The 27059-nt window shown below is 49.1% G+C and overlaps 1 protein-coding gene across 6 annotated transcripts in view; it reads right to left on the reverse strand.

Annotated features, from left to right (window-relative positions):
- The window catches only part of c1qtnf12 (C1q and TNF related 12), a 49663-nt gene extending 23107 nt beyond the window's left edge, over nucleotides 1-26556 (reverse strand). For 2 of the 6 annotated variants that reach the window (XR_004416570.1, XM_033048298.1), the window contains exons 1-6: nucleotides 25830-26556; nucleotides 14172-14312; nucleotides 10379-10495; nucleotides 7622-7733; nucleotides 4396-4565; nucleotides 386-494 (exon numbers count right to left, since the gene is read on the reverse strand). Coding sequence is in view for 5 of the 6 variants with exons in the window: in XM_033048298.1 (XP_032904189.1) it covers nucleotides 386-494; nucleotides 4396-4565; nucleotides 7622-7733; nucleotides 10379-10495; nucleotides 14172-14312; nucleotides 25830-25958 (778 nt within the window). In the remaining variant the exon portion in view is untranslated. The remainder of the gene's footprint in view (nucleotides 1-385; nucleotides 495-4395; nucleotides 4566-7621; nucleotides 7734-10378; nucleotides 10496-14171; nucleotides 14313-25829) is intronic. The other 4 variants (XM_033048299.1, XM_033048301.1, XM_033048300.1 and 1 more) reach the window with 4 other exon arrangements.
- Nucleotides 26557-27059: the final 503 nt, after the last annotated feature.

Consider the following 27059-nt stretch of genomic DNA (forward strand, 5'->3'; position numbering starts at 1 on the left):
AAAAAAAAGCACCGATGATCAAGAACAGGTGGAGCCCACAATGGTCCATTGTTGGCTGTGGGGGAGGTGATAACGAGGGATACAAACAATGAAACTCAGCAGGACGACCGAAACGGGTACGACCACTAGGATAGTTGTTACCCCCTGACTCTCAGTCTGAAGATGGGACCCGACCCAAAACGTCACCTATTCCTTTTCTCCAGAGATGCTGCCGGACCCGCTGAGTTCCTCCAGCACTTTTGTGCCTATCTTTGGTGTAAACCAGCATCTGCAGTTCCTTCCTACACATTTGGAGTCAATGTTGTTTCTCAAGCACAGTTTAAGGCTCGTTCATTCGGCAACCAGCATCCATTGTAGACCGGCAGAGCGTGGCGATGGTACTTACCAATGTGGACGTTGGCAGAAAACTGGTAGATGCCCGTTACCGGGGCGGTAAAGCGCCCAGTTACCAGATCCATCCCAGATCCTCTCAGGAATGCCCCCTTGGCAAGTGGCTGCAGGACAAACAAACCAGTTGGGAATTGTAAAGAGTTAGTGTTATTGTCACGTGTTTCGAGGTACCGCGGAAAGCTTTTTATTTTGTTGTTGCGTGCTGTGCGGTCAGCGGAAAGACGACACGTGATTACAATCAGCCCGTCTACTGGTGTACAGAGACAGGAGTTTGCCACCAGGAGGTTTCCAGCTTTACTGTTGACATTGCAGATAAGCAAGCACATCTTTCGCAGAGCGATAGAGACATGGAGGCATGGAGACAGGCCCTTCGGCCCAACCCGTCCATGCTGACCAAGATGTCCCAACCCCCCAAGGAGATCTGGTACAAGTACAGAAAATATAGAGAGGTATACTTATGGTAGACAGAACATTTCACCCAAGCTCGACACTATCTTATAGAAACGTACAACATTCTTAAGGGGTTGGACAGGCTAGATGCAGGAAGATTGTTCCCGATGTTGGGGAAGGCCAGGACAAGGGGTCACAGTTTAAGGATAAGGGGGAAATCTTTTAGGACCGAGATGAGGAAAACATTTTTCACACAGAGAGTGGTGAATCTCTGGAACTCTCTGCCACAGAAGGTAGTTGAAGCCAGTTCATTGGCTATATTTAAGAGGGAGTTAGATGTGGCCCTTGTGGCTAAAGGGATCAGGGGGTATGGAGAGAAGGCAGGTACAGGATACTGAGTTGGATGATCAGCCATGATCATATTGAATGGCGGTGCAGGCTCGAAGGGCCGAATGGCCTACTCCTGCACCTATCTTCTATGTTTCTATGTTTCTAAATGCTGGAGTAACTCAGCGGGTGAGGCAGCATCTCTGGAGAGAAGGAATGGGCGAGGGAGGGGCTACAACAGCGAAAAACAAGGCTGGCATTTCAGAAACGGCCGAGTGAGAAGAGAACAATGTTTTGGGAGTATTGGCGTGCAGTTCTGGTCGCCCCCATTACAGGAAGCATGTGGGGGCTTTGGAGAGGGTGCAGAGGTGGTTTACCTGAATGCCGCCTGGATTATAGGGTATTACCTACAAGGAAAGGTTGGAAAAACTGGGTGTTTAAGAAGGAACTGCAGATGCTGGAAAATCGAAGGTACACAAAAAAGCTGGAGAAACTCAGCGGGTGCAGCAGCATCTATGGAGCGAAGGAAATAGGCAACGTTTCGGCCCGAAACCCTTCCGGGTTTCGGCCCGAAACGTTACCTATTTCCTTTGAGTTTCGGCCCGAAACGTTGCCTATTTCCTTCGCTCCATAGATGCTGCTGCGCCCGCTGAGTTTCTCCAGCTTTTTTGTGTACCTTGGACAGACTGGGATTGTTTTCTCCGTAGCATCGGAGGCTGACTTAACGATCTAACCTTGCAGTGGGAAGCATTCTTAGCCCTCGTCATTATTGACCATTCTACGCAAGCTGCCTGTGATTCTGCTATTCTTGTTTGGTCAACCTTGCCTTGGCTTTATAAACACCCGGTTGGAGTGTGGGATGTAAATTATACACTGCTTTACAAAAACCATATTACATTACATGTGCACAATATCGGTAGGGTGTAATTTTATCGACGTGGTAATTGACTTGGCACTCTGCTACGCCACTTACTAACGAGGAGAGATCCGTCACGTCAGCCACAGTGCACAATGGTGGACAGGTTCGTACCAGACTTTTACCAGATCTCATTACCTTGACCATCGCGGTGCTATTAATTTAATCACCCTTCCACAATAAGATGCAATCCGACCCTGCAAGACCCTGTGATTATCATACCATTGCATTTCATAATCTGTTCATTAACAGCTTCTAAACATGAAACCATTTCATATTCCTCATATCTTTACAAGGCTTATCACAAAAGTTCCCTGCCTGACGCGGTGCCCCCTCCAAGTGACAACAAGCCTGCCGTGCCGCCAACTTGATTTTGCAAACGCAGCTAAAGTCTTTCAGGGGGTAGAGGTATCATTAAGGGCATTCATCGCCATGGGAACCGCTCACACGACTGCATTAATCCCCTCGTTCCATCACCCCTCCTCTATTCTCCGAAATCTCTCTTTTCCTTGCTTAATCTCGGCAGTAAATCGACCTGCTTGCAAATTCTGTTTCAATTCTCTCCGCCGCATAGTTGCGGTAATGTGAACCGCAATAACCGTGGGGATGGGTGACCCGGGGTGATGGCTCCAGGGCCTACAGGCCGGCAGCAGGAGGTTGCCCCGGGATACAAGATGGCCGACGAGGAGAGCAGAGGAGACGATGGCCCGTGGGCCAAGCGGGTCATGAGCCACTCCGGTAGAACCAACACGCGGCAATCGATAAAATCACGCCACACGTGACGTCGCCGGCATTATCAAATACAAAATGAATTTCACTGTGTAATGTTTAATTGCATATGTGACAGTCTGAAGAAGTGTTTCGACCCGAAACGTCACCCATTCCTTCTCTCCCAAGATGCTGCCTGTCCCGCTGAGTTACTCCAGCTTTTTGTGTCTTATCTATGTGACAATAAATAAGCATTTATTAATATGGTCAAAATATGCAATGGGATTAAACTTTGTGGTACATGTTTGACCTTCATAATGGTGTTACTTAAAGCTACCAGCACCGTTCATCTTGAACTGTGATGGAACGGAGATAGATCTTGTATTGGTGGGGTGGTGCAAGATGAGTCAGTCACATTACTTGATCAAAGCTTGGTCTACGAGGTACATAATCATGAGAGGAATAGTTGCACAGGGTGGATACACAGAGTCTTTTGCCCAGAGTAGGGGAATAAAGAATCAGAGGATATAGGTTTAGGGTGAAGGGGTTAAGATTTAATAGGAACTTGAGGGGCAACTTTTTCACACAGTGGATGGTGGGTGTATGGAACGAGCTGCCAGAGGAGGTAGTTGAGGCAGGGACTATCGCAACGTTTAAGGAACATTTGGACAGGTACATGGATAGGACAGGTTTAGAGGGATATGGGCCAAACGCAGGCAGGTGGGACTAGTGTAGATGGGACATGTTGGTCGGTGTGGGCAAGTTGGGCCGAAGGGCCTGTTTCCACGCTATATCACTCTATGACCTCTCGTGAATTTATACACCTGTAATTATATCAGCCCTCAGCCTCCTGCACGCCAAGAAATAATGTCCTAATTCACTCAACCTCTCCCTGTCGCTCAGCCCTCAAATTCACAGGCCACATCCCCTCGGGAGATTTGGAAAATTGAGGAACAAGCTAAAGAAGGAAATCACGGAGGGCAAAAAGTGGACAGGAGATAGCTCTGGAAGATAGTTTTCAGGATAATTAAATCCAAGCGATTTTATAAATACATTAAAGGGGGAAAAAAAGACATTGAGAGATACGTTAAGAGAACGTGCAAACTCCACACAGGCAGCACCCGAGGCCAGGAGCGAACTCAATACACTGGATAGACTTGGTTTATACTCTCTAGAATTTAGGAGATTGAGAGGGGATCTTATAGAAACTTATAAAATTCTTAAGGGGTTGGACAGGCTAGATGCAGGAAGATTGCTCCCGATGTTGGGGAAGTCCAGGACAAGGGGTCACAGCTTAAGGATAAGGGGGAAATCCTTTAAAACCGAGATGAGAAGAACTTTTTTCACACAGAGAGTGGTGAATCTCTGGAACTCTCTGCCACAGAGGGTAGTCGAGGCCAGTTCATTGGCTATATTTAAGAGGGAGTTAGATGAGGAAGCTGAGAGGCTCTCACCTACCGCAAACCTCCTACCAATCGCCTAGCGAGAATGGGGCGCTAACATAGAAACATAGAAATTAGGTGCAGGAGTAGGCCATTCGGCCCTTCGAGCCTGCACCGCCATTCAATATGATCATGGCTGATCATCCAACTCAGTATCCCGTACCTGCCTTCTCTCCATACCCTCTGATCCCGTTAGCCACAAGGGCCTCTCAGCTTCCTTACCGCCTGGAAGTTCTGCAGTTCCCGCAGAGTCCTTTTGTCCACGGTGACCACCCCTCTCAGCTTGCAGTGGAACGCCTCGTCGACCCGTCTGTAAGGATGGACGTCGGCATCCGAGAGAGAGGGCGGCGTGCGCACTTCGCCGGGAACTGCCGCTCGTCTCTCTGTTGCTTCTGAGAAGGGCAAGGGAGAGGATCTCAGCTTTGCCCGGGCAGCTTCAATAGAACCGGTCTAAGCATCTTATCATTTCCTTCGCTCCACAGATGCTGCTGCACCCGCTGAGTTTTCCAGCACTTTTGTCTACCTTCGATTTCCCAGCATCTGCAGTTCCATCTTAAACACTCTACTGAACCCTCTACAGGTGTACGGTAGAGAGCACACCAACATGGTCATTCACAATCTCTGCCAATGTCAAGGCTTCCCTTCCCTTCCCCCACTTCATATTAGAGATCGCACCCTGGAGTTTAGAAGGATGAGAGGATATCTCATTGAAACATATATATGATTGTTAACCATATAACCATATAACCATATAACAATTACAGCACGGAAACAGGCCATCTCGACCCTTCTAGTCCGTGCCGAACACATAATCTCCCCTAGTCCCATATACCTGCGCTCAGACCATAACCCTCCATTCCTTTCCCATCCATATAACTATCCAATTTATTTTTAAATGATAAAAACGAAACTGCCTCCACCACCTTCACTGGAAGCTCATTCCACACAGCTACCACTCTCTGAGTAAAGAAGTTCCCCCTCATGTTACCCCTAAACTTCAGTCCCTTAATTCTCAAGTCATGTCCCCTTGTTTGAATTAAGGGCTTGGACACTAGTGTAGAGGCAGGAAACATGTTCCCGATGTTGGGGGAGTCCAGAACCAGGGGCCACAGGTCACGGGGAGAACGTACAAACTCCGTAACGTCAGCACCCATAATTGGGATTGAACCCGGGGCTCCGGTGCTGCATTCGCTGTAAGGCAGCATGCTGCAGTGTGACTCTATGACTCAAACATCTATATACCTTTTCTCATCTCACCCCATAATGTGTTTTTGTAAAATAATCGTGGCTTGGTTAGGGATAGCTAAGTAATAGACTTCTTGGATGTTTGCGGGATGCATCTCTCCTGGCCTCTCCCCTTCTCCTCTGTTGAGACTAGTTTGCTGCGGTTACCTATGTGTCATCTCCCTGGTCCAAAGAGTACTGAAGTGCCACACCTTCAATAGTTCCTGTCAAACACTCTCATTGCTCCTGGCAAACAAGGCATTTGCGTCCAGGGGCTTTCCCCGTCCCCGTCCCATTAATTAATCGATTGCTGGAAAAATACAGCGTGGAAACAGGCCCTTCGTCCCACCGAGCCCACACCGACCATCGATCACCCTAGTTCTATGTTATCCCACTTACTCATCCTCTCCCTACAGACTAGGGTGAACTTACAGAGAGAGGGCCAATTAACCTACCTGTACAGACCCGCTTGTTTTTGGGATGTGGGAGGAAACCGGAGCACCCGGAGGAAACCCACGAGGTCACAGGGAGAACGAGCAAACAGGCAGCACCCGAGGTCGGGATCGAACCCAGGTCTCTGGCGCTGTGAGGCAGCAGCTCTACCACTGTGCCCGCCGTTTGAAAACGGGTGCCAGAGGTTGGAAGGGAGAGATAGATCAGCCACGATTGAATGGCGGAGTAGATGGGCCGAATGGCCTAATTTTTCTCCTATATCTTGTGATTTTATGAAAACTCAAGGAGTGGTTGTGGCAACATCTTGGACTTGAGGATGACGTGCATGCCAGGCCAGCGTCGGTAGATGCTGCTTGCTGCCGACTCTCGACCCACACTGACTGCGGGCAGAGTCTTGATCAGCACGGTGGGAAGGCCAGGAATGAAGCCTGCGGTTTCTCCGCTGGTGGGGAGAGTGAGTCACTCCCACTGGCAGGGCAGAGCAGACAACACAATATGCTGCAACTTGTCAATGTGTGTGTGGATTCCTCTCATAACTGCAATGGAAAACACGGCAAAGGTGCCTCAGCTCCTCACAGGTGATGCCACAATTACCCACAGCCGCACCCAGCTCGTCCCGAAACACAAAGTGCTGGAGGAACTCAGAGGGCCGGGCACCACCTGGGGGGGGGGAGGGGGGGAATAGGCAGGCGACGTTTTGGGTCAGGGCCTTTCGTTAAATAGATATGGGGAGTACATGCAAACTCCAAGCCGACAGCACCAGGGGAATACAGAGCATGGAACAGGACAGCACAGGACCAGGCCCTTCGGCCCACAATGTCTGTGCCGAACATGATGCCTAAACCAACCGACAGCGCGGCACAGTGGCACAGCCTTACACCGCCAGAGACACAAGTCTGTACGGAGTTTGCACCTTCTCCCTGTGACCACTTGGGTTTTTACCGACATCCCAAATACGTGCGGGTTTGTAGGTTAATTGGCCATCCCAACATTGCCCCCTAATGTGTAGGGAGTGGATGGGAAAGTGGGATAACATATAACTGGTGTCAACAGGTGATCGATGGTCAGCGTGGACTCGATGGGCCGAATGGCCTGTTTCCGTGCAGTATCTCTAAACTACACTGAGCCTCTGATAATCAGTTGCAGAACAGAAGGAGCCAGAGTCCACGTGCAGGAAGGAACTGCAGATGCTGGTTTACACCGAAGGAGGGTCCCAATCCGAAACGTCACCCATTCCTTCTTTCCAGAGATGCTGCCTGACCCGCTGAGTTACTCCAGCATTTTGTGTCCATCTTGGAGGCAGCATTCACCTTGTCTACACTGTCGGCAAGAACAATAGCCCTCCGTGGTTCCCCGCACACAGTGGGTGGTGTTGTGGTGGGCCCCACCCCCACAAGCCACCCACCATGCACCCTCACCCCCACAAGCCCCCACCCCCACCACAAGCCCCCCCACCCACTAGCCCCCAACCCCACAAGCCCCCATCCCCAATAAGCCCCCACCCCCCACAAGTCCCCCCGCCCCCACCACAAGCCCCCCCACCCACTAGCCCCCACCCCCACCACTACCCCCCACCCCCACCACAAGCCCCCACCCCCACCACAAGCCCCCACCCACACTCCCACCCCCATTAGCCCCCAATCCCACCCCCACAAGCCCCCACCCCACCACAAGCCCCACCCCCACTCCCACCCCCATTAGCCCCCAATCCCACCCCCATAAGCCCCCACCCCCACCACAAGCCCCCACCCCCCCCACGCTCGCACCTTACCTCGTACCATTGCTTTAAATTCACGCAGCAGAAGCTCCGGTGTCACCTCGGCTCCCGGGGGTCCGGGCGGCCCCGGGGGTCCCGCTGGGCCGGGGGGGCCCGACAGGCTGGGCTGGGGGAGAGAAACACAGCGAGATGTTGCACAGGATGGACACAGGATGGACTCAACATAACTCAAGACAATTGAACACCAAAGGGCCTGTCCCACTTAGGCAATTGTCAGGCGACAGCCGGCGACTTTCAGGCCAACAAAACGGCGACTGGACCCCCCCCCTGGACCCCCCCCCCTTATGACACAAAATTTGAAATAGAATCATCACTTTAATAACGAAAAAAACCGAAGTCAGCACCAGCGACAACCTACGTTAACCTGGCGACAACCTACGTTACCCTGGCGACAAGCTACGTTACCCTGGCGACAAGCTACGTTAACCTGGCGACAAGCTACGTTACCCTGGCGACAAGCTACGTTACCCTGGCGACAAGCTACGTTAACCTGGCGACAAGCTACGTTAACCTGGCGACAAGCTACGTTACCCTGGCGACAAGCTACGTTAACCTGGCGACAACCTACGTTAACCTGGCGGCATCTACCACAGCGCCTATGCCAGGAGAAGTCAAGCTACGCTCATTGGCGTCAAAGCCACTATTCGCCGACCGTCTCCGAAAATGTTTCAACGTGTAGTAAATCCAGCGGCGACCAGAAAGACGCTACGACTCTTTGAGCGACTGAGGAGGGGCGGAAGGTTGCAACCTTCACGTGGTCCGCCCTGCTTCGACTAATGCAATCAACTCGACGTGCACAAACGGAAGATCAAATAGAACAAGTTGTCCAACAACTTTAGGCTGTGCACGCCACACGGAAGAAGCGACTGAGGAGACGACTCACGACCATACGGGCGACACCCCGCCCAAAAAAGTCGCCTAAGTGGAACAGGTGCATTAGCCTTGCCCAATCTTGTCCATTCCCCCCCGCTGATGCCGCCTGACCGGCTGAGTTCCTCCAGCACTTTGTGTTTCGCTCCAGTGTTGGCCATGTCTGTCTGTTTGTGTTTTGCTCACTGGGCCTCAGGTAGAAAACTGGGCTTGTACCCCGGCTAATTTTATCCTCCAGTGAACTGCAGCACAAATCAAGGATGTGCGCAAACCCCGCAGAACATCCAGCCGTTTGCCGACGGACATATGATGTTGAAAATTGTCCCCGCGTGAATCTATGTTTAAGAAGGAATTGCAGATGCTGGAAAATGGAAGGCAGACAAAAAATGCTGGAGAAACTCAGCGGGTGAGGCGGCATCTATGGAGCGAAGGAAATAGGCAACGTTTTTTATCTACCCACATGAATCTAAATTGGTTTTATCCGTCTTCATTTCTCATGTTGCAAAGAATTGTGGACGCAGCCCAGTCCATCACGTAAGCAAACCTCCTTTCATTGACTCCATCTCCACCTTTAGACTTCAGAGGTACAGCATGGCAACGGGTCTATTGGCCCACGGAGTCTCCGCCGACACTAACCTACACACTAGGGGCAATTTACCATTTTACCAAAGCCAATTAACCTACATACAAAGTTAGACAAAAATGCTGGAGAAACTCAGTGGGTGAGGCAGCATCTATGGAGCGAAGGAAATAGGCAACGTTTCGTCTGAAGAAGGGTCTCGGCCCGAAACGTTGCCTCTTTCCTTCGCTCCATTGATGCTGCCGCACCCGCTGAGTTTCTCCAGCATTTTTGTCTACCTTCGATTTTCCAGCATCTGCAGTTCCCTTCTTGAACATTTAACCTACAAACCTGGATAGACACAAAAAGCTGGAGTAGCACAGCGGGTCAGACGGCATCTCTGGAGAGAAGGAATGGGCGACCCACCCCGACCCGAAACGTCGCCCATTCCTTCTCTCCAGAGATGCTGTCTGACCAACTGAGTCACTGCAGCTATTTGTGTCTACAGTATCTCCGGTTTAAACCAGCATCTGCAGTTCCTTCCCACACAATAACCGACACAATTTAACCGACACAAACCTGTACGTCTTTGTGCCCCTTTTACCGCTGCTGTATATTTTTTTTTAATTCAAAAAATGTATTCAATTATTAAAAAATAATATTACACGACAATAAAACAAACCAGAACCCACCACCATGATACAATACAAACAAATATCCTTAATAAACTATTGTGGGCGGAGCACCAAGGCAAATTCCTTGTATGTGAATACTTGGCCAACAAACTTACTTAGTTACTTATTGTACAACTATGTTACAATCCTTATCGAGGACGCAATCAACACCCTGCGGAGCCCAGCGGTCCCGGAACTCCCCCGGGGGTGCCCGTGGGTATTCCCGTTCTAACCCCACCCGGGCACGGAGGTAACCCCGGGAAAGGGGCAGGCAGGCAGGCAGGCAGCCGGATTGGGTAAAGCCCTCCACCGCCTGGCGCTGTGACTCGCGGGTGGCTAACATGGCCGCTGATGTATCATTGGGGGTGTGAGCAGTAGCGGACTGGGTCTAAAAATATTGGTTGCCAGGAGACAAAGGGGGCCCACTTCATCAGGGGCCCACTTGTTATAGGGGGCCCACTTGCCATCGGGCAAGCTGACACCCTGGCCAGTCCGCCACTGGTTGTGAGCGTTGGACAAGAGGTGTTACGTCGGGAGTCACGGGCTCATGGCCACTGGCTGCCCACCACACCTTACGCAAGGACAGAGTCACAGAGGGGAGAGTTGGAAATGAAACCGAGCGTTTACAAAGAATCCGACCAAAAATACCAATACTTTCTTGCGATTGGACCGGCACTTCTTGCTTTTCTTGGCTCCATCCAGTTGTACAAATTTAATCCAGGAAGAATGTGGATCCACCGGACGATGTTCCCGACTCTCCAGCAGCTGGGAATAAGCACAAGGATTATCCCTCCGGTGTCTCTCTGTTACTACCCTCAGAGTCTAGACCCTCTGGCTGTCAGGTGGTTAAACATCACAACCTCCAAAGATCAGACACAAAATGCTGGAGTAACTCAGTGGGACAGGCAGCATCTCTGGAGGGAAGGAATGGGTGACGTTTCGGGTCGAGACCCTTCTTCAGACTGAGAGTCGAGGGGGGGGGGAGATCTAGAGATATAGACAATAGTCCATTGACATTAGCAACATTAGCGACCTTCGTTTATAATGCCTTTTTAAGAAAGCAAAAAATATCTCCAGGTACCTCAGTGGGAAAATGCCAAACAGTAACAAAATAATTTGGACAGTTGATCAAAGGATACATAGATACATTGACAATAGGTGCAGGAGGAGGCCATTCAGCCCTTCGAGCCAGCACCACCATTCACTGTGATCATCCACAATCAGTACCCCATTCCTGCCTTCTCCCCTGACTCCACTATCTTTCAGAGCTCTATCTAACTCTCTCTTGAACGCATCCAGAGAATTGGCCTCCACTGCCTTCTGAGGCAGAGGATTCCACAGATTCACAACCCTCTGGGCGGAGAGAGTTTTTCCTCGTCTCCGTTCCAGACATCGGCTTACCCCTAATTCTTCAGGGCACGGTGAGAAAACGAGAGATCAGAGGGGACGAAGGCCAAGGGAAATGTAGAAATGGATCATTGTTGACTGAGGGGGAAGGGGACAACGAGGCACACAACCAGTAGGATGCAATCAGTAGGACAGTGAAACTAGTGGGAGAACGAGGGTGGGAGAGAAGAGGAGAGCGTGCTCGAAAAAACCCTCCAAATAAGTGGTTAAGAAGGAACTGCAAATGCTGGAAAATCGAAGGTGGACAAAAATGCTGGAGAAACTCAGCGGGTGCAGCAGCATCTATGGAGCGAAGGAAATAGGCAACGTTTCATGACGAAACTCAAAGGAAATAGGTAACGTTTCGGGCCGAAACCCTTCCGGGTTTCGGCCCGAAACGTTGCCTATTTCCTTCGCTCCATAGATGCTGCTGCGCCCGCTGAGTTTCTCCAGCACTTTTGCCTACCTTCAATAGACTTTGAGCCAGTTGCCTATTTCCTCCGCTCCATAGATGCTGCTGCACCCCCATGAGTTTCCCCAGCATTTTTGTCAACCTCCAAATAACGTCTGAAACTACATAGGCTTGGGGGGCATTGATTTTGTCATTTGGCACTAATATTGTGTGTGCTTATGTATACACACACACACACTGATTTTTGTTTTTCTCATTTATTATATTGTTTACAGCGTACTATCTTTACATATTCTGTTGTGCTGCTGCAAGTAAGAATGTCATTGTTCTATCGAAGTCGATCTATTGACTGGGGGCCCATGACAATAAAACACTCTTGACCCCCCCGGCCCCCGACCTCCGAACCCCGTCATACATCCCAGGATGCTTGGCTGTTCGCCAAAGGCGCTGTGATCTAACGGTCTCAAACTGTAAGCCATCGAACCCTTGTGTCTCTGGTGTGTGTCTCTGTGTGTCTTTCCACACGTTTCCGGCCAGGAGTCATCGGAAGTGTTATTCCCCCTTTCCCACTAGTCTTCTGATGATCTGTAATACCAAATGCCATACGGTCAGAGAGTCACACTGTGTGGAAACAGGCCCTTCTGCCCGACTTGCCCATACTAACCAACATGTCCCATCGACGCTAGTCCCACCTGCCTACATCCGTCTAAACCTGTCCTATCCATGTACCTGTCTAATTGTTTCTTAAACGTCACGATTATACCTGCCTCCTCTGGCAGCTCGTTCCATACACCCACCACCCTTTGTGCAAAAATGTTACCCCTCAGATTCTTAATAAATCTTTCCCCCCTTCACCTTAAACCCAAGTCCTCTGGTTCTTGATTCCCCCCACTCTGGGCAAGAGATTCTGTGCGTCTGCCCGATCTTTTCCTCTCATGACTTTATACACCCCTGTAAGATCACCCCTCATCCTCCTGCGCTACAGGGAATAGAGTCCCAGCCTACTCAACCTCTGCCTATAGCTCAGACTCTCGAGTCCTGGCAACATCCTTGTGAATCTTCTCTGCCCCCTTTCCAATTGACAACATCTTTCCTATAAGATGGTGCCCAGAACTGATCACATTTTTCCTAAATGTTGCCTCACCAATGTCTTACATAACTGCACCATGACCTCCCAGCTTCTCTACTCAATACTCTGACTGATGAAGACACTGATGAAGGCAATTGCCAGACCTTGTCCCGTCCCCATCTCTCTTCCAGCTTTCTCCCCCACCCCCACAATCGATCTGAGGAAGGGTCCCGACCAAAAACATCTCCAGTCCGTCTTCTCCAGAGGTGCTGCCTGCCCCGTTGAGTTACTCCAGCACTTTGCTTATTTTGAATTGTCACTTGGGGCAGTTTACAGAAGGCCTCAGAACCTACAATGTCTTTGGGGTGTGGGAGGATGCCCACCCGGTCACTATCTGAAGGGCGGGACAGTGGCACAGCTGGTAGAGCTCACAGTGCCAGAGATCCCGGCTCCATCTTGGTATACGTCGCATGTTCTCCCTGTGACCACGTGGGCTTCCTCCGGGTGCTCCAGTTTCCTCCCACTTCCCAAAGACGTGCGGCTTTGTCGGTTAATCGGCCCGCTGTAAATCGCCGCTTCGTGTGTAGGGAGTGGATGATAACGTTGGATAACACAGAACTAGTGTCAACGTCTAATCACTTATATTGTCTATTTTTACAAAACAGTATCTGTTGTCCAATGTGCCTCCATTAAAACAATCCCATCTGCCGCACATGATCCCTATCCCCCTGTTCCATACATATCCATGTGCCTATCCAAAAGCCTTTGAAACATCACTATCATACCTGTTCCACCACCACCCCTGGCACTTTGGTCAGGCACCCACCACCCTCTGTATCTACCTATCTCTAGATACATATATGTTTAAGAAAGAACTGCAGATGCTGGAAAAATCGAAGGTAGACAAAAAATGCTGGAGAAACTCAGCGGGTGAGGCAGCATCTATGGAGCGAAGGAACAGGCGACGTTTCGGGTTACCAAGCCAATTAGCCCACAAACCTGTGCGCCTTTGGAGTGCGGAGATCCCGGAGAAAACCCACGCGGGGTACGGGGGGAACGTACAAACTCCATACAGAGAGCACCCATGGTCAGGATCGAACCCGGGTCCAAGGCGCTGTAAGGCAGCAACTCTACCGCTGCGCCACCGTGCCGCCCTATCCATATCTCTCCCGGTTTCAGTTTCCCTTTTAGTTTATTGTCACATGCACCGAGGTACAGTAAAAATATTGTTGTTGCGGGCAAACAAGCCAGCCAGCAGAAAGATGATGCATGATTACAATCGAGCCATTCACAGTGCACAGACACATGATATAAGGGAATAAGGTTTAGTGCAAGGTGAGGAAAATTGCCCTGAGTGTGTGTGAGGGTGGATGAGTAAGTGGGATAACACAGAACAGGTGCGAGCGGGTGATCGATGGTAGTCTTGGACTGGGGTTGGCCCGAGGGAGCTGTTTCCATGCCCTGTCTCTAAACACCAAACCGCACTGGTCTCCCGGGCTCTGTGGAGGCCCCAGTCAGCGAGGTTGGACTGTGGTGGCCTCCAACTCTCTGGGCAAAGCGGGGGTTGGACTCACATGGATGGTCTCACCCTGCAGCGAGGGCGCCACCTGTTGGCTGGCCAAGGACTGGCACTGGCGACGGAAGTCATGAAGTTGTCCATGTCCTGCTCTTCCACCCGCGGCGGGCCTGGGTGAGGGTGTCTGGAGGAAAGGCCCCTTGAGGTGGGGAAAAAGGGATAAAAAATAAGGAATAAGTTGATTTGTTGTCATAAATATTGGTCCGCCGGCTAATTGGTTTGGCGTCATTGTGAATTGCTCATAGTGTGTGTCGGATAGTGTGAGTGTGCGGGGATCGCTGATCGGCACGGACTCAGTGGGCCGAAGGGCCTGTTTCCGCGCTGTATCTCTAAACTAAACTAAAACTAACTCAAATGTCAGACACCAGGAACTGCAGATCTTTTGGGAAGGCCATGAAGGACCCTGAAGATTTGTATTTAAGAAGGAACTGCAGATGCTGGAAAATCGAAGGTTTAGACAAAAGTGCTGGAGAAACCTTTTCTGAAGAAGGGTTTCGGCCCGAAAACGTTGCCTATTTCCTTCGCTCCACAGATGCTGCTGCACCCGCTGAGTTTCTCCAGCACTTTTGTCTACCTCTGAAGATTTGTACATAGATCAACAATAACATTTCTTTAAACGGGGGAAATTGCTTGGATGTTTAGTTGGGTTTAGAGATACAGAATGGAAACAGGCCATTCGGCCCACCGAGTCCACACCAACCATTGATGGCCCGTTCACACTAGTTCTATGTTATCTCGCTTTCTCATCCACTCTTTGCACAATTTACAGTAGGCAGCAGAACCTACAATGTCTTTGGGATGTGGGAGGATACCCACCCGGTCACTATGTGAAGGGCAGCACAGTGGCACAGCTGGTAGAGCTCACAGTGCCAGAGACCCCTGGCTCCATCTTGGTATACATCGCATGTTCTCCCTGTGACCACGTGTGCTCCAGTTTCCTCCCACTTCTCAAAGACGTGCGGGTTTGTCTATTAATCGGCCCGCTGTAAATTGCCGCTTCTGGTGCAGGGAGTGGATGACAACGTTGGATAACACAGAACTAGTGGCAATATCTAATCGACGGTCAGCATGGACTCAATGGGCCGAAGGGCCTGTTTCCACAACAAACTAAACTACAATTATCAAGCTGCCACAACACAACATTCTCAGAGCTCATCTGAAGGAACTAATTTTGGAACGGGCTGGGCTGGGCTATAATCTTACAAACAAAACATGACTAAAACCAGTTCATGTGTGAGGTGACCACTTGCATTGACCTGGTGTTGATTTATTGACTTAACTTCCCAACACTGTGATGTGTTAAGTTACAAAGTAAACGGCTCTGGATTAAAGATGCTGGAATGGTAGCTTTTAACAAGAGGTTTGTTACTGATCATCATGGTCCAATTCTTGCCTGTAGACCTGATGGCTACAGACAACATCAAAAACCCTGACCTGAGAGGTCATTGCTCGAAACAAATAAAAATAACATGTATTTGGAACAGTGACTATGTTTTTAAAAGCACTCGACTGGTAATGAATGAAAATGTCAAGAGTTAAAAACCATGTTTACTATTAAGAATTAATTTTGATTTTGTATTAAATTAGTGGTGAGAGGATGTAGAATTCATCAAAGAATATTAAACATTTATCAATGTATCATTGGTTGGTACGGGTGTCAGGGGCTATGGGGAGAAGGCAGGAGAATGGGGTTGAGAGAGAAAGATAGATCAGCTATCTTCTTCTTGTGTATGGCGTGCACAGCCTAAAGTTGGAGGACAACTTGTTCTATTTGATCTTATTTGATTGTGCACACCGGGTTGATTGCATTTGTTGAAACAGGGCGGACCACGTGATGGTTGCAATCTACGATTGAATGGTGGAGTAGACTTGATGGGCCGAATGGTTCCTATCACTTATGAACTTATGAAAGTCTTTATAACATGCAATGCTTCACACAATCCATCAAAATATAAAAAAATAAAAATGCCTAATTCAATAAAACATTTCTTTCTTTAAATAATTGGTTTCATTTGATAGGAATGCCGAAATGATAGAAAAGTGACATCAAAAGAACAAAAACAAAACACTTCTGCCTTTTGTTACTATGAGTGGATTCAGATTGATAATGGGGCTGTCCCACAGTACGAGCTAATTCAAGACTTCTCCCGAGTTTCTCCTGATTCGAACTCGGAGATTTACAGTAATGGCCACTCGTCGGTACTCGGGGCTCTCGTGGACATTTTTCAACATCTTGAAAAATCTTCATGAGTCTTCACGAGCTTACCGCGTTTCCCGAGTACCTGCCGTTAGCGTTACGAGCCGCTAAGAGACGTCACCGAGCTCCGACGTACCCGCTACGTGCATTCTACGTGCTTACCACGAGTTTGATTTTTATTTAATCTCGGGAGAGCTCTTGAATTAGCTCGTACAGTGGGACAGCCCCATAAGTGTTTGTAAATTTGCAAATTGGGAGGAAATTCAGCATGTCTTGATAAACATCTAATCCTGCCAAATCTTGGCTATGAAGTGGTTTGGAAAAGTTGTGAAAGACGCTCAAAGAATTGCAAATCTTTCTTTTAATCACAAGCAGCTCGTCAAACAAAACCCACGAGGGGGGGTTTTAAGGAAGTGAAGAAAAACATCTCCTGATCAAAGGGGTAGATTTCCCCGCCCTGGCCTGAATAAACATTGTACATCACCTACTCAGCATGCTCACAAGACCACCCTCAGCAACAAAACCTGCTGATTAGATTGCCAACACTATTCCCCAAGGATGACATCTGAAAATAAAATGGCCGCCTTGCCACGCACACAGGCCATCAGTGGCAGAAATCACTTCAAAAACTGCCCTCCAACTAGGACCTCAACGAATGGCACGGTGGCGCAGCGGTAGAGTTGCTGCCTTACAGCGCCAGAGACACTGGCTCGACCCTGACACCGGGCACTGTCTGTACGGAGTTTGTACGTTCTCACCGTGACCATGTGGGTTGTCTCCGGGTGCTCCGGGTTCCTCCCACACTCCAAAGTTGTACAGGTTTGTAGGCTAATCGGTTTGGTATAATTGTAAATTGTCCCTAGTGTGTAGGATAGTGCGCGGGATCGCTGGTCACTGCGGACTCGGTGGGCAGGAGGGCATGTTTCCGCACTGTATCGCTAAACTAACACTAAACTAAACTAGGTTTTCTCTGCTTAGTGAATCTCCTTCAATAAAACACTAAGTGCTGGAGGACTCAGCGGGTCAGACAGCATCTGGGGAGGGAATGAGCAGATGAGGCTAGTTTCACGTTGAGACCATTCTTCAGAGGCTGTTGTCACCATAAGGTTTAGTTTAGTTTAGAGATGACTCTAGTCAGCATCCTGACTATGGGTGCTGTCTGTAAGGAGTTTGCACGTTTGCCCCGTGACCTGTGTGGGTTTTCTCCGAGATCTTCGGTTTTCCTCCCGCACTCCAAAGTTGTACAGGTTTGTAGGTTAATTGGCTTGGTGTAAATGTAAAAGTGTTTCCAGTGTGTGTAGGGTAGTGTTAATGTGCGGGGATCGCTGGTCAGTGCGGACTCGGTGGGCCGAAGGGCCTGTTTCCACACTGTATCTCTAAACTAAACTAAACTAAAAATAAATACATCACTCGGAGAGTGCTTGTATAGAATTATCTGATTAGGATAGAGATTTGAATAGGAAAAGTTTAGAGGGATATGGGCGGGCATGTGGGACTAGCATAGATGGAGCTTCATGGTCGGCATGGGCAAGTTGGGCCGAAGGGTCTGTTTCCGTGCTGTAGTACTCCGCGACTCTATGACTTGGTTGGACAGCGCACACAAACAAAAGCCTTCCACTGTAATTGGGTCCAGGTGAATAAAATAAATGCATGAATACACTTGCAGAAGTCCCAAAGTCCCAGGGCTGATCAGCCTGGTACTAATTGCTCTCTGATCTTGGACTCATCGGGGGCGTCCGGAGCTGGGGAGAGAGCTGCCAGTTTCCCAGCAGTTACTCTGTGTAATCTGCCTACTGTGGCCGGCACAAGGGACCTGGCACCAGCTCAGCAGCTCCATTCATTGTAGCAACAGACACAGCTGCATGCCACAGATCAGTTTCGGTCCATTTAAAAACATATATTTAATTGAGTAAAATTAAATGCATAGTATTCTTTTTCTATGGTCGTTAAGTGTTTTAAGATTTGTTTATTTTCTAAATAATTTTTTTTTTTTTAATTGTGTGATTAGTTTTTAATACTTTCTGAATGTTTGACGATGTCAGAGACATTCCAATCCTTTGACAGCTGGTTTAACCTGGGGCTGCAGCTTAACCAGCTGTCGAAGTATTCAACATTTCGCCCATAGATTGGAGCTGATTTTGTGGGAGAGGTTCTCACTAGAAGCTGGTAGAGCTGCTGCCTCACCGGTCCCAGAGCATAGGTTTCATCCTGACCTGTGGTGCTGAGATTGTTCTGTGAAGGGTATGCTTCACAGAACAATCACACACACACACAAAACCGTACAAAGGAGGCAACAAAAGCTCGGTACACGTGACAATAAACTAAACTGAAACTGTAGAATGTGGAATCTTAAGCAAAACACAAAGTGCTAGAGGAACTCAGCGGGTCAGGCAGCATCTGTAGAGGGAATGGACAGACAATGTCTCGGGTTGGGACCCTTCTTCAGACTGGATAATGTTCCGGGGCAGGACCCCCTCTTCAAATATCTTTCAGATTGTTTGGTAGTTAATTTCCAAACGACATTCTCATCAGCGGACAAATACAGGGATCTGAGTGAAAGAAAACTCACCTTACTTGTCCTGGCCAGGTTAAAACATAGCCTGTCCATGGACCAACAACACCCTGCTTTGATATCAGTTATCAGTCTTGACACGCACCTTCAACAAAAGCCCAGCTTCCTTCCACGACATCTAATGTTCAAGACTTCCAAAGATCGGGTAATCTTGAACATTTACTTTTGGTACAATTTGCATGATACACTAGCGTTAATATACAGACATTACAAAGGTAGTTGTGGCAAATAGATTTACACTACATACACTCCGTCTCGTGAGAACAAGGAGGGGAAGAGACAGTGACTTTAAGACTTTTGCCTCCATCACAGTGAGGAGGTGCCTGGTGAATGAACTCATTGTGGTGGATGTTAATTTGTGCTTATTGTGTGTTTTGGTTTTTATTATTATATGTACGTCTGCAGGCAACGAAATTTCATTCAGACCGAAAGATCTGAATGACAAATAAAGGAATCTAATCTAATCTAATCCTTGAAGATTGAGCTGCCAGAGGAGGTAATTGAGGCAGGTACTATAACTGCATTTAAAAGACTTATTGGGCAGGTACATGACTAGGACAGGTGTAGTAGGTAAATGGGCCAAATGGGACGAGCTTAGATGTGGCACCTTGGTCAGCATGGATGAGTTGGGCCAAAGGGCCCGTCTGGTGCTGCAAGACCTTGACTAAATTTATAAATCCACAAATGAAGCAACACGAGGAATACTCCGCAGGTTAGGCAGCATCTGCAATGAAATGGAGATGGGACTTGCTGATGGCCATTCATTAGAGCACTGAGTAGTTTAGATATTGTTGGTCGGGGCCGACTCGGTGGGCCGAAGGGCCTGAAATCTCTAGAACGAATCACTAAAACTAAAAACGGCACCTATTCTATGTTCTATGTCGGGACTGAGTTCCAGCAATCCACAAAATTAAACCATGGAATAATCTTCACCCTACCATAGTTACCCAACCAGGTGCAACTAAATTTAAGGTAGCTCTTTCTTCCCAATAACCCTTTCTGGCTTAAGTCCTCCCTCCACCACCTCCAGTTTAAATTCCATTTGGAACATTTTGGAGGACCAAGAACCCAAGAACCAAGAAAAACAACATGGCTTTCACCAGACATGACATGGGTCTCCAACCCCAGCTCGCTGGCAGTCTCGGAGCCAAACGATAGAGACATATCTTGTGTACACCTCACTGTAATCTCCCTTGTTACAGGCGTTCAGTGCAAGCGATCCATGTCACCGTGCAGGCAGGCAAACAGCAAGGTGTGAAACCTCCCGCACATGTTCCTTCCTGCACTGTAAAGGTACAGCAGGCATTCCAATTATGTTGGCCTTGTGGTGGGGGTTTGGAGTCTGTCACCACAGAAACTGAACGACAGCGCCGGAGGCAGTCGAGGCATTGCTGACAGACTTATTGCAATATCGCAGTCCGTGTATCCGTGTCATTCAGTGAGGCTGCAATTAAACGGGCTGCTAATTCATCGCGTCATGGGCAGATGTCTACACTGACAGCCTGTGAGCAAACTCTGCCCATCGCCCGTGTGCCAATTAGGTATTAGGCTGCAGAGAAACGGAACATGTAAACAGATAACATAGAAACAAGGATACTCGCTGGTTTTTTTGTGCCAATTCTCTCTGTAAAACAGACGCAAAAAGCTGCAGTTAACTCAGTGGGTCAGTCTGCAGAAGGGTCTCAACCCGAAACATCACCTATTGCTTCTCTCCACAGATGCTGCCTGTCCCACTGAGTTACTCCAGCTTTTTGTGTCTATCTTCGGTTTAAACCAGCATCTGCAGTTCCTTCCTACATACTATATCTCCATGTGTTAGAATTAGAATGGAATGGTGTTAGATTGTGATCTGGCTTGTACTTTGTATTTTAGTAATGATGGCTTATGCTCTGGTGGCGGCACGGTGGCGCAGCGGTAGAGTTGCTGCCTCACAGCGCCAGAGACCCGGGTTCGATCCTGACTACGGGTGCTGTCTGTAGGGAGTTTGCACGTTCTCCCTGTGACCGCGTGGGCTTTCTCCTGGGTCCCCTGGGTTTCCTCCCACACTCCAAAGTCGTACAGATTTGTAGGTTAATTGGCTTCTGTAATTTGTCCCTCGTGGGTGTGGGATGGTGTTAATGTACGGGGATCGCCGGTCCGCCTGGACTCCAAGTGCCTGTTTCCGCGCTGTATCTCTAAACTAAACCGAAAATAACCAAATAACACAGGAGCCTGCAGATGCTGCAGTTAGAGGTGCCCAGGAAGGGGCAGAACCATGGGCACCACACTCTAGTTGGCACGACCTGCCCACGCCAGGCTTCGTCCACCAAGCAGGATGTACGTACCAGCCAGATTTATCACCCAACGTGTTCAGAGGTTTATCTCAGACCTATCTCATGCCCTCTTTGCAAGTGGCAAGTTATTTTGAGGGCTAGCAGCCTCAGATCCCTTCACATGGGGATGAAAGGATATTTTCCAAGATCTTTATCTCCCTTGTAGTGTGACTTGGCTTTCAAATTAATCGGAATCTTGACCAGATGGAGTTCACTGATTGAAGGACGATCCCACCAACTACAGGCTGGGTTGCTCCCAGTGGCTTCCGACAGAGGTGGAGCAGCCTTCCCCTAACACCAGACTGTAGCCTGGACAGATGAAGGTCCATCTCCCACACACACCACCCCCCGCCATCACTGGTGGAGTTCCTTCTCCCCCCTGAGAGGAATAGATCGGGTAGAAGCACAGAGTCTCTTGCCCAGAGCCGGGGAAGAATCGAGGGCCAGAGGATATTGGCTTAAGGTGAAAGGGAAAAAGGGTGGCGGGTATATGGGACGAGCTGCTGGAGAAGGTAGTCGAGGCTGGGACTACCCCGACGTTTAAGAAACAGTTGGACAGGTACATGGATAGGACAGGTTTCGAGGATAACAGCCAAATGCAGGCAGGTAGGAATAGTGTAGATGGGGCATGATGGTCGGAGTGGGCACGTTGGGCCAAAGGGCCTGTTTCCATTGCACCCTCTATAATCCTGACCCAGAGTTGATGTCCTCATTGTTTCTAATCTCCATTTAGATATCATCTTTGCAAGCACATTTCTGAACTCGTTTTACCACCTGTAATGATCTATGTATCAGACCCTCTGTTCCCACTAAAGCATTTCCACATCTGACCACAGGTCCCTCCTTATTCATCCTCAGAAACAGGTCATCTCTCATTTCTACATATTAAATGTAATCAGATCAGATAATACTATATATGAATACAATCGTGTCAAACTCAAGTACAACAGGTAGAGCAAAGGGGAAGATACAGAGTGTAGAATATAGTTCTCAGCTTTGTAGACAAGGTCCAATGTCCTCAATGGGGTAGAGGTGAATCGGGCAGTACTCTAGCTTATGGAAAGGCCGTTCAGAAGCCTGATAGCAGAGGGGAAGAATCTGTTCTTGAGGGTGGTGGTGCGCGCTTTCAAGCTTCCGTACATTCTGCCAGACGGAGGGGGGGGGGGGGAACGACCGGGGTGGGGCACGTCGTTTATTATGTTGGCGGCTTTTCCGAGGCAGCGTGAAGTGTAGATGGAGTCAATGGTGGGGAGTCTGGTCTGTGTGATGGACTGGGCTAAATCTGCAACTCTCTACAATTTGTTGAGGACCTGGGCAGGGCTGTTCCCAGGCCAAGCCGTGACGCAACCCGATGGTGAAGCTGTCTCTGATGTATCTGGAGAAGCCCACACCGTATTGTGGGGGTGGCAACGCGATTTAAAAGCAACAAAAGTGACAAAGCTCTCCTGACTTTAATTATAGATCACGTCTGTGAGGAGATACTGACTACAGTTTGAACAATCCAAATAGTGACTGATCGGAGCTCATACGTTTCAGAGCAGAATTAGGCCATTCGGTCCATCACCTCTATTCTGCCATTCAATCATGGCTGATCTATCCCTCCCTCTCAACCCCAGTCTCCTGCCTTCTCCCCATAACCCCCGACACACGTACTCATCAAGAATCTATCAATCTCCACCTTAAAAATATCCATTGGCTTGGCCTCCAATCAATTCCACAGATTCATCACCCTCTGACTAGAGAAATCCCTCCTCATCTCCTCGCTAAAGGTACAAAGGCACCTTGAAGCTATGTCCATTAGTTTTTAATAGTTCCACCCTGAGAAAATGGTTCTGACTGTCTACCCTATCTACACCTCTTACCATTTTATACTCTTCTACCAGGTCTCCTGTCCACCTCCAGAATGCCAGAGACAACAATCCAAATGTGTCCAACATCTGACATGTGTTTAGAATAGAATAGTTTCTTTATTGTCATTGTAACATGAACCATGTACAACGAAATTGTAAAATGTCAGCCAGGATTATGGATTATGTGCCCTCTGACAAACTCTTAGGGAGTTAGATGTGGCCCTTGTGGCTAAGGGGATCAGGGGGTATGGAGAGAAGGCAGGTACAGGATACTGAGTTGGATGACTCCTGCACCTATTTTCTATGTTTCTATGTGCCGGCAGTTTTAAGAGTTGGTCTTGGCATCATGTTCAGCACAGATATTGTGGGCCGAACGGCCTTTACTTGTGCTATACTGTTCCATGTTCCATATTCAGGCTGTTATTGGACATTGAAAATAGTCAGAATTTATGAATCGAGCCACAAGGAATTGCATAAAGCTGGAATCTTGCACAGAACACAAACCACTGGAATAACTCAGCAGGTCCGAATTCTGTGGAATTCTCTGCCTCAGAGGATGGTGGAGGCAGGTTCTCTGGATACTTTCAAGAGAGCTAGATAGGGCTCTTAAAAATAGCGGAGTCAGGGGATATGGGGAGAAGGCAGGAACGGGGTACTGATTGGGGATGATCAGCCATGATCACATTGAACGGCGATGCTGGCTCGAAGGGCCGAATGGCCTACTCCTGCACCTATTGTCTATTGTCATATTGTCAGGCAGCAACTCAGGAAGTTATGGAAAGGTGACGTTTCAGGTCGGGACCATCCTTCAGACACGGTGCATTCATTTATGATGGTCTCGGCCTTACTTAAATTATTATTTTTCAAATAAACTCATTTTAAAACGTCAACTTTGCTTTGACAGCAGAAACGTACGATCCCGACTTTCCTCATTCCTGCTGGATTCTGAGGATAACTCGGACAGAAGAACTCCCTGAACACGGGATGGATATTATTCATGGAAACTCCTGATTTAATGAAACAGCTTGAAACAGAATCACGCCAGTGAAGGACATGGGAACGCAAGTACATTGACATTCACAGTGCCAGTGGGCAGCTCTCTGTCATCCGTGCCAACTAAACCCTGCCAACAGATTGTTGAACCTCCAACACGACCGGATAGCCGTGGAGAAAAGGATAGCGAGACTTCTATTAAACGCTATCAACCTCATTTTTCCTTATCAGGCAGTATTAATTTGATTTGCCTTATTTTAGAATGCCAGTTTTCTTCACAGTGTCTTGCCTGACCATGGGAACTGGCAGTAGCACCCAAGGTCCATGTTGTGTGCGGGAGGAACTGCAGATGCTGGTGCAGTGGGGAAGTCAAATCTTATTACTTTTGCTGTCAGTTATCATACTTGTTCTCACCTTCACAAGGTCAATTCTGACTATTTCCTTCTCTCTTCAGGTCAGGGGACAGGCTAGCCATTAAATCCATTTAACTTTGACTCTCACAACCATCTTCCCACCCTACCTCCTGTAAGGATTCAATTCCATTCTGCCAGTTAGACTGATTGTAAGATGCAGCACGGAAACAGGCCCTTCGGCCACCAGAGTCCACGCCAACTGTTAATCATCTGTTCACACTCGTTCTACATTATCCCAGTTACATATCCATTCCTTATACACAAGGGGCAACTCTGCGTTGCACCACTGTGCTTTCATATCTGTCATACATGCTCGGATATTAAAACTCTCCACTCAGTCTGAAATTAAGAATTAAAAAGAGAATTTTCCATGCTCTTTGAATAAACTATTCAATGAGTATCTCTCCTTCATACTATCTTCATATCAGTTTTATAATTAATTTTATTTCAATCATCCTTTCGAGTGGATCACAGTGGAGGCCAAGTCACTGGATGGATTTAAGAGAGAGTTAGATAGAGCTCTAGGGGCTAGTGGAGTCAAGGGATATGGGGAGAAGGCAGGCACAGGTTATTGATTGGGGACGATCAGCCATGATCACAATGAATGGTGGTGCTGGTTCGAAGGGCCAAATGGCCTCCTCCTGCACCTATTTTCTATGTTTCTATGACATTGGTTTAAGGTGAGAGGGGAAAGATTTAATAGAAGCCCGAGGGGCAACATTTTCACAGCGGGTGGTGGGAAGGAGCTGACTCAGGAGGTGGTCGCAGCATGTACTATCACAGCATTTAAAAGACATTTAGACAGGTGAACTGATAGGAAAGGTTCAGATGAACATGGGCCAAATGTGGGTAACTGGGATTATCTTAGATGGAGCATCTTGGACACTTCATGCGGCATGACTCTGTGACTTCACTGTTGGACATTGATCACATCTGAAGGTGGCCTCTGTCAGAGCTTTCAAGAAAACAAGGGGATTTTGATAGTGATTTCTTGACCCACGGTAACACGGTGTGTGTGTGTGTGTGTGATTGCGAGTGTGTGATTGTGAGTGTGTGTGAGTGAGAGAGTGTGTGTGTGAGAAAGAGTGTGTGAATGTGAGAGTGTGCATATATACGTGAGTGTGTGTCTGAGAGTGTGTGTGTGTTTGTGTGTGAATTGTGAGAGTGCGGATATGTGAGTGTGTGTGTGTGTGTGTGTGAGGGTGTGTGTGAGGTGTGTGTGTGTGTGTGTGTGTGTGTGTGTGTGTGTGTGTGTGTGTGTGTGTGTGTGTGTGCGTGTGTGTGTGTGTGTGTGTGTGAGTGTGTGCGGCTTCACTAACCTCCTCACTGTTGCTCAGCGTGGTGTTGAAGGGCTCAGTGTGCTGACTGATCCTGGAGTTTTTCTTGGCGGTGACCGGCCAGTGAAGCCCCAGCACGGTGGCGAGGATGGCCACAGTCCACGCTGTCATGGTCGGCGCGGCGGCGGTGGGCAGCGGCGGGGGGCTCCACACAAACTCACGACCCAAAGCGCCGTCACACGAGGGGGGAGCAGAGGCATCGGGTGCCGACCCGACCCGCAGAAAGCACCGCTGCTTCAGCTCAGCTCAGCTCAGCGGCTCCCAGGCGGCAAGGCAACGCTGCATTGAAGGGGAATGTTGCCGTTTAATGGGGGCAGATACAGGTGGGGAGAGTGGGGCTGGGGGGTAGAGAGGGGACAGAACTCCGCTCACAGTCTCTCCCCGATCACATCGCCGCTCCTGTCCCACCGGCTCCACGCTCCTCTCCTCTCTCCCTCTCCTCTCTCCCCGCTCTCTCTCTATCTATCTTTCTCTCCCTCCCCTTTCTATCTCTTCCCTCCCCTCCCCTCTCTCACTCCCCCCTCTCCCTCTCTCTCTCCCTCCCCTCACCTCCCGGGCGCGGTCTCTTTAATCCTCTCTGCACTTTCCAGTCCTGCTTGAAGGAGGAGGGGAGGGAGGGGGCGGGTGGGTTTAAAGCAATAATCTGCCCAACATTAATCCGCTTTCCGAAGGGAATTGGGCACCAGATTGGCATGGAGTTGTGTACCAGAGGGTGTTGGGCTCACGGTGGCTGCTGGGACAGAGAGAGGGGGGGAGGGAGGGGATGGGGGAGAGGTGGGAGAGGGGAGGGTGAGGGGGGGGATGAGAAAGGGCGATAAGGAGAGGGGGGAGGGAGTGAGAGGGGGAGAGAGAGGGGGAAAGAGGAGGGGAGAGGGAGGGAGAGAGGGGGTGGGGAGAGGGGATAGGGGAGAGGGGGGATGAGAAAGGGCGATAGGGAGAGGGGGGAGGGAGTGAGAGGGAGAGAGAGAGAGGGGGGGTGAGAGGGAGAGGGGGGTGAGAGGGAGAGAGGGGATGGGGAGAGGGCAGAGGGGTAACAATTTCTCACATGGCTCTGATGTCCCTGTCTGATGGTTGGAGAGAGATGAGCTGGCCCCAGTGTGTGTGGGTAGGTGGGTGGGTGCAGCGTTTGTGCTCGGGCCGCTGGCAGCAGCAGCAGCAGCGCCTCTACTCCCCACACTGATTCCCTTTAACGAGTGGTCGCGGGGACGAGGT

This window comes from Amblyraja radiata, chromosome 31 (genome assembly GCF_010909765.2).
Source record: "Amblyraja radiata isolate CabotCenter1 chromosome 31, sAmbRad1.1.pri, whole genome shotgun sequence".
NCBI lineage: Eukaryota > Metazoa > Chordata > Chondrichthyes > Rajiformes > Rajidae > Amblyraja > Amblyraja radiata.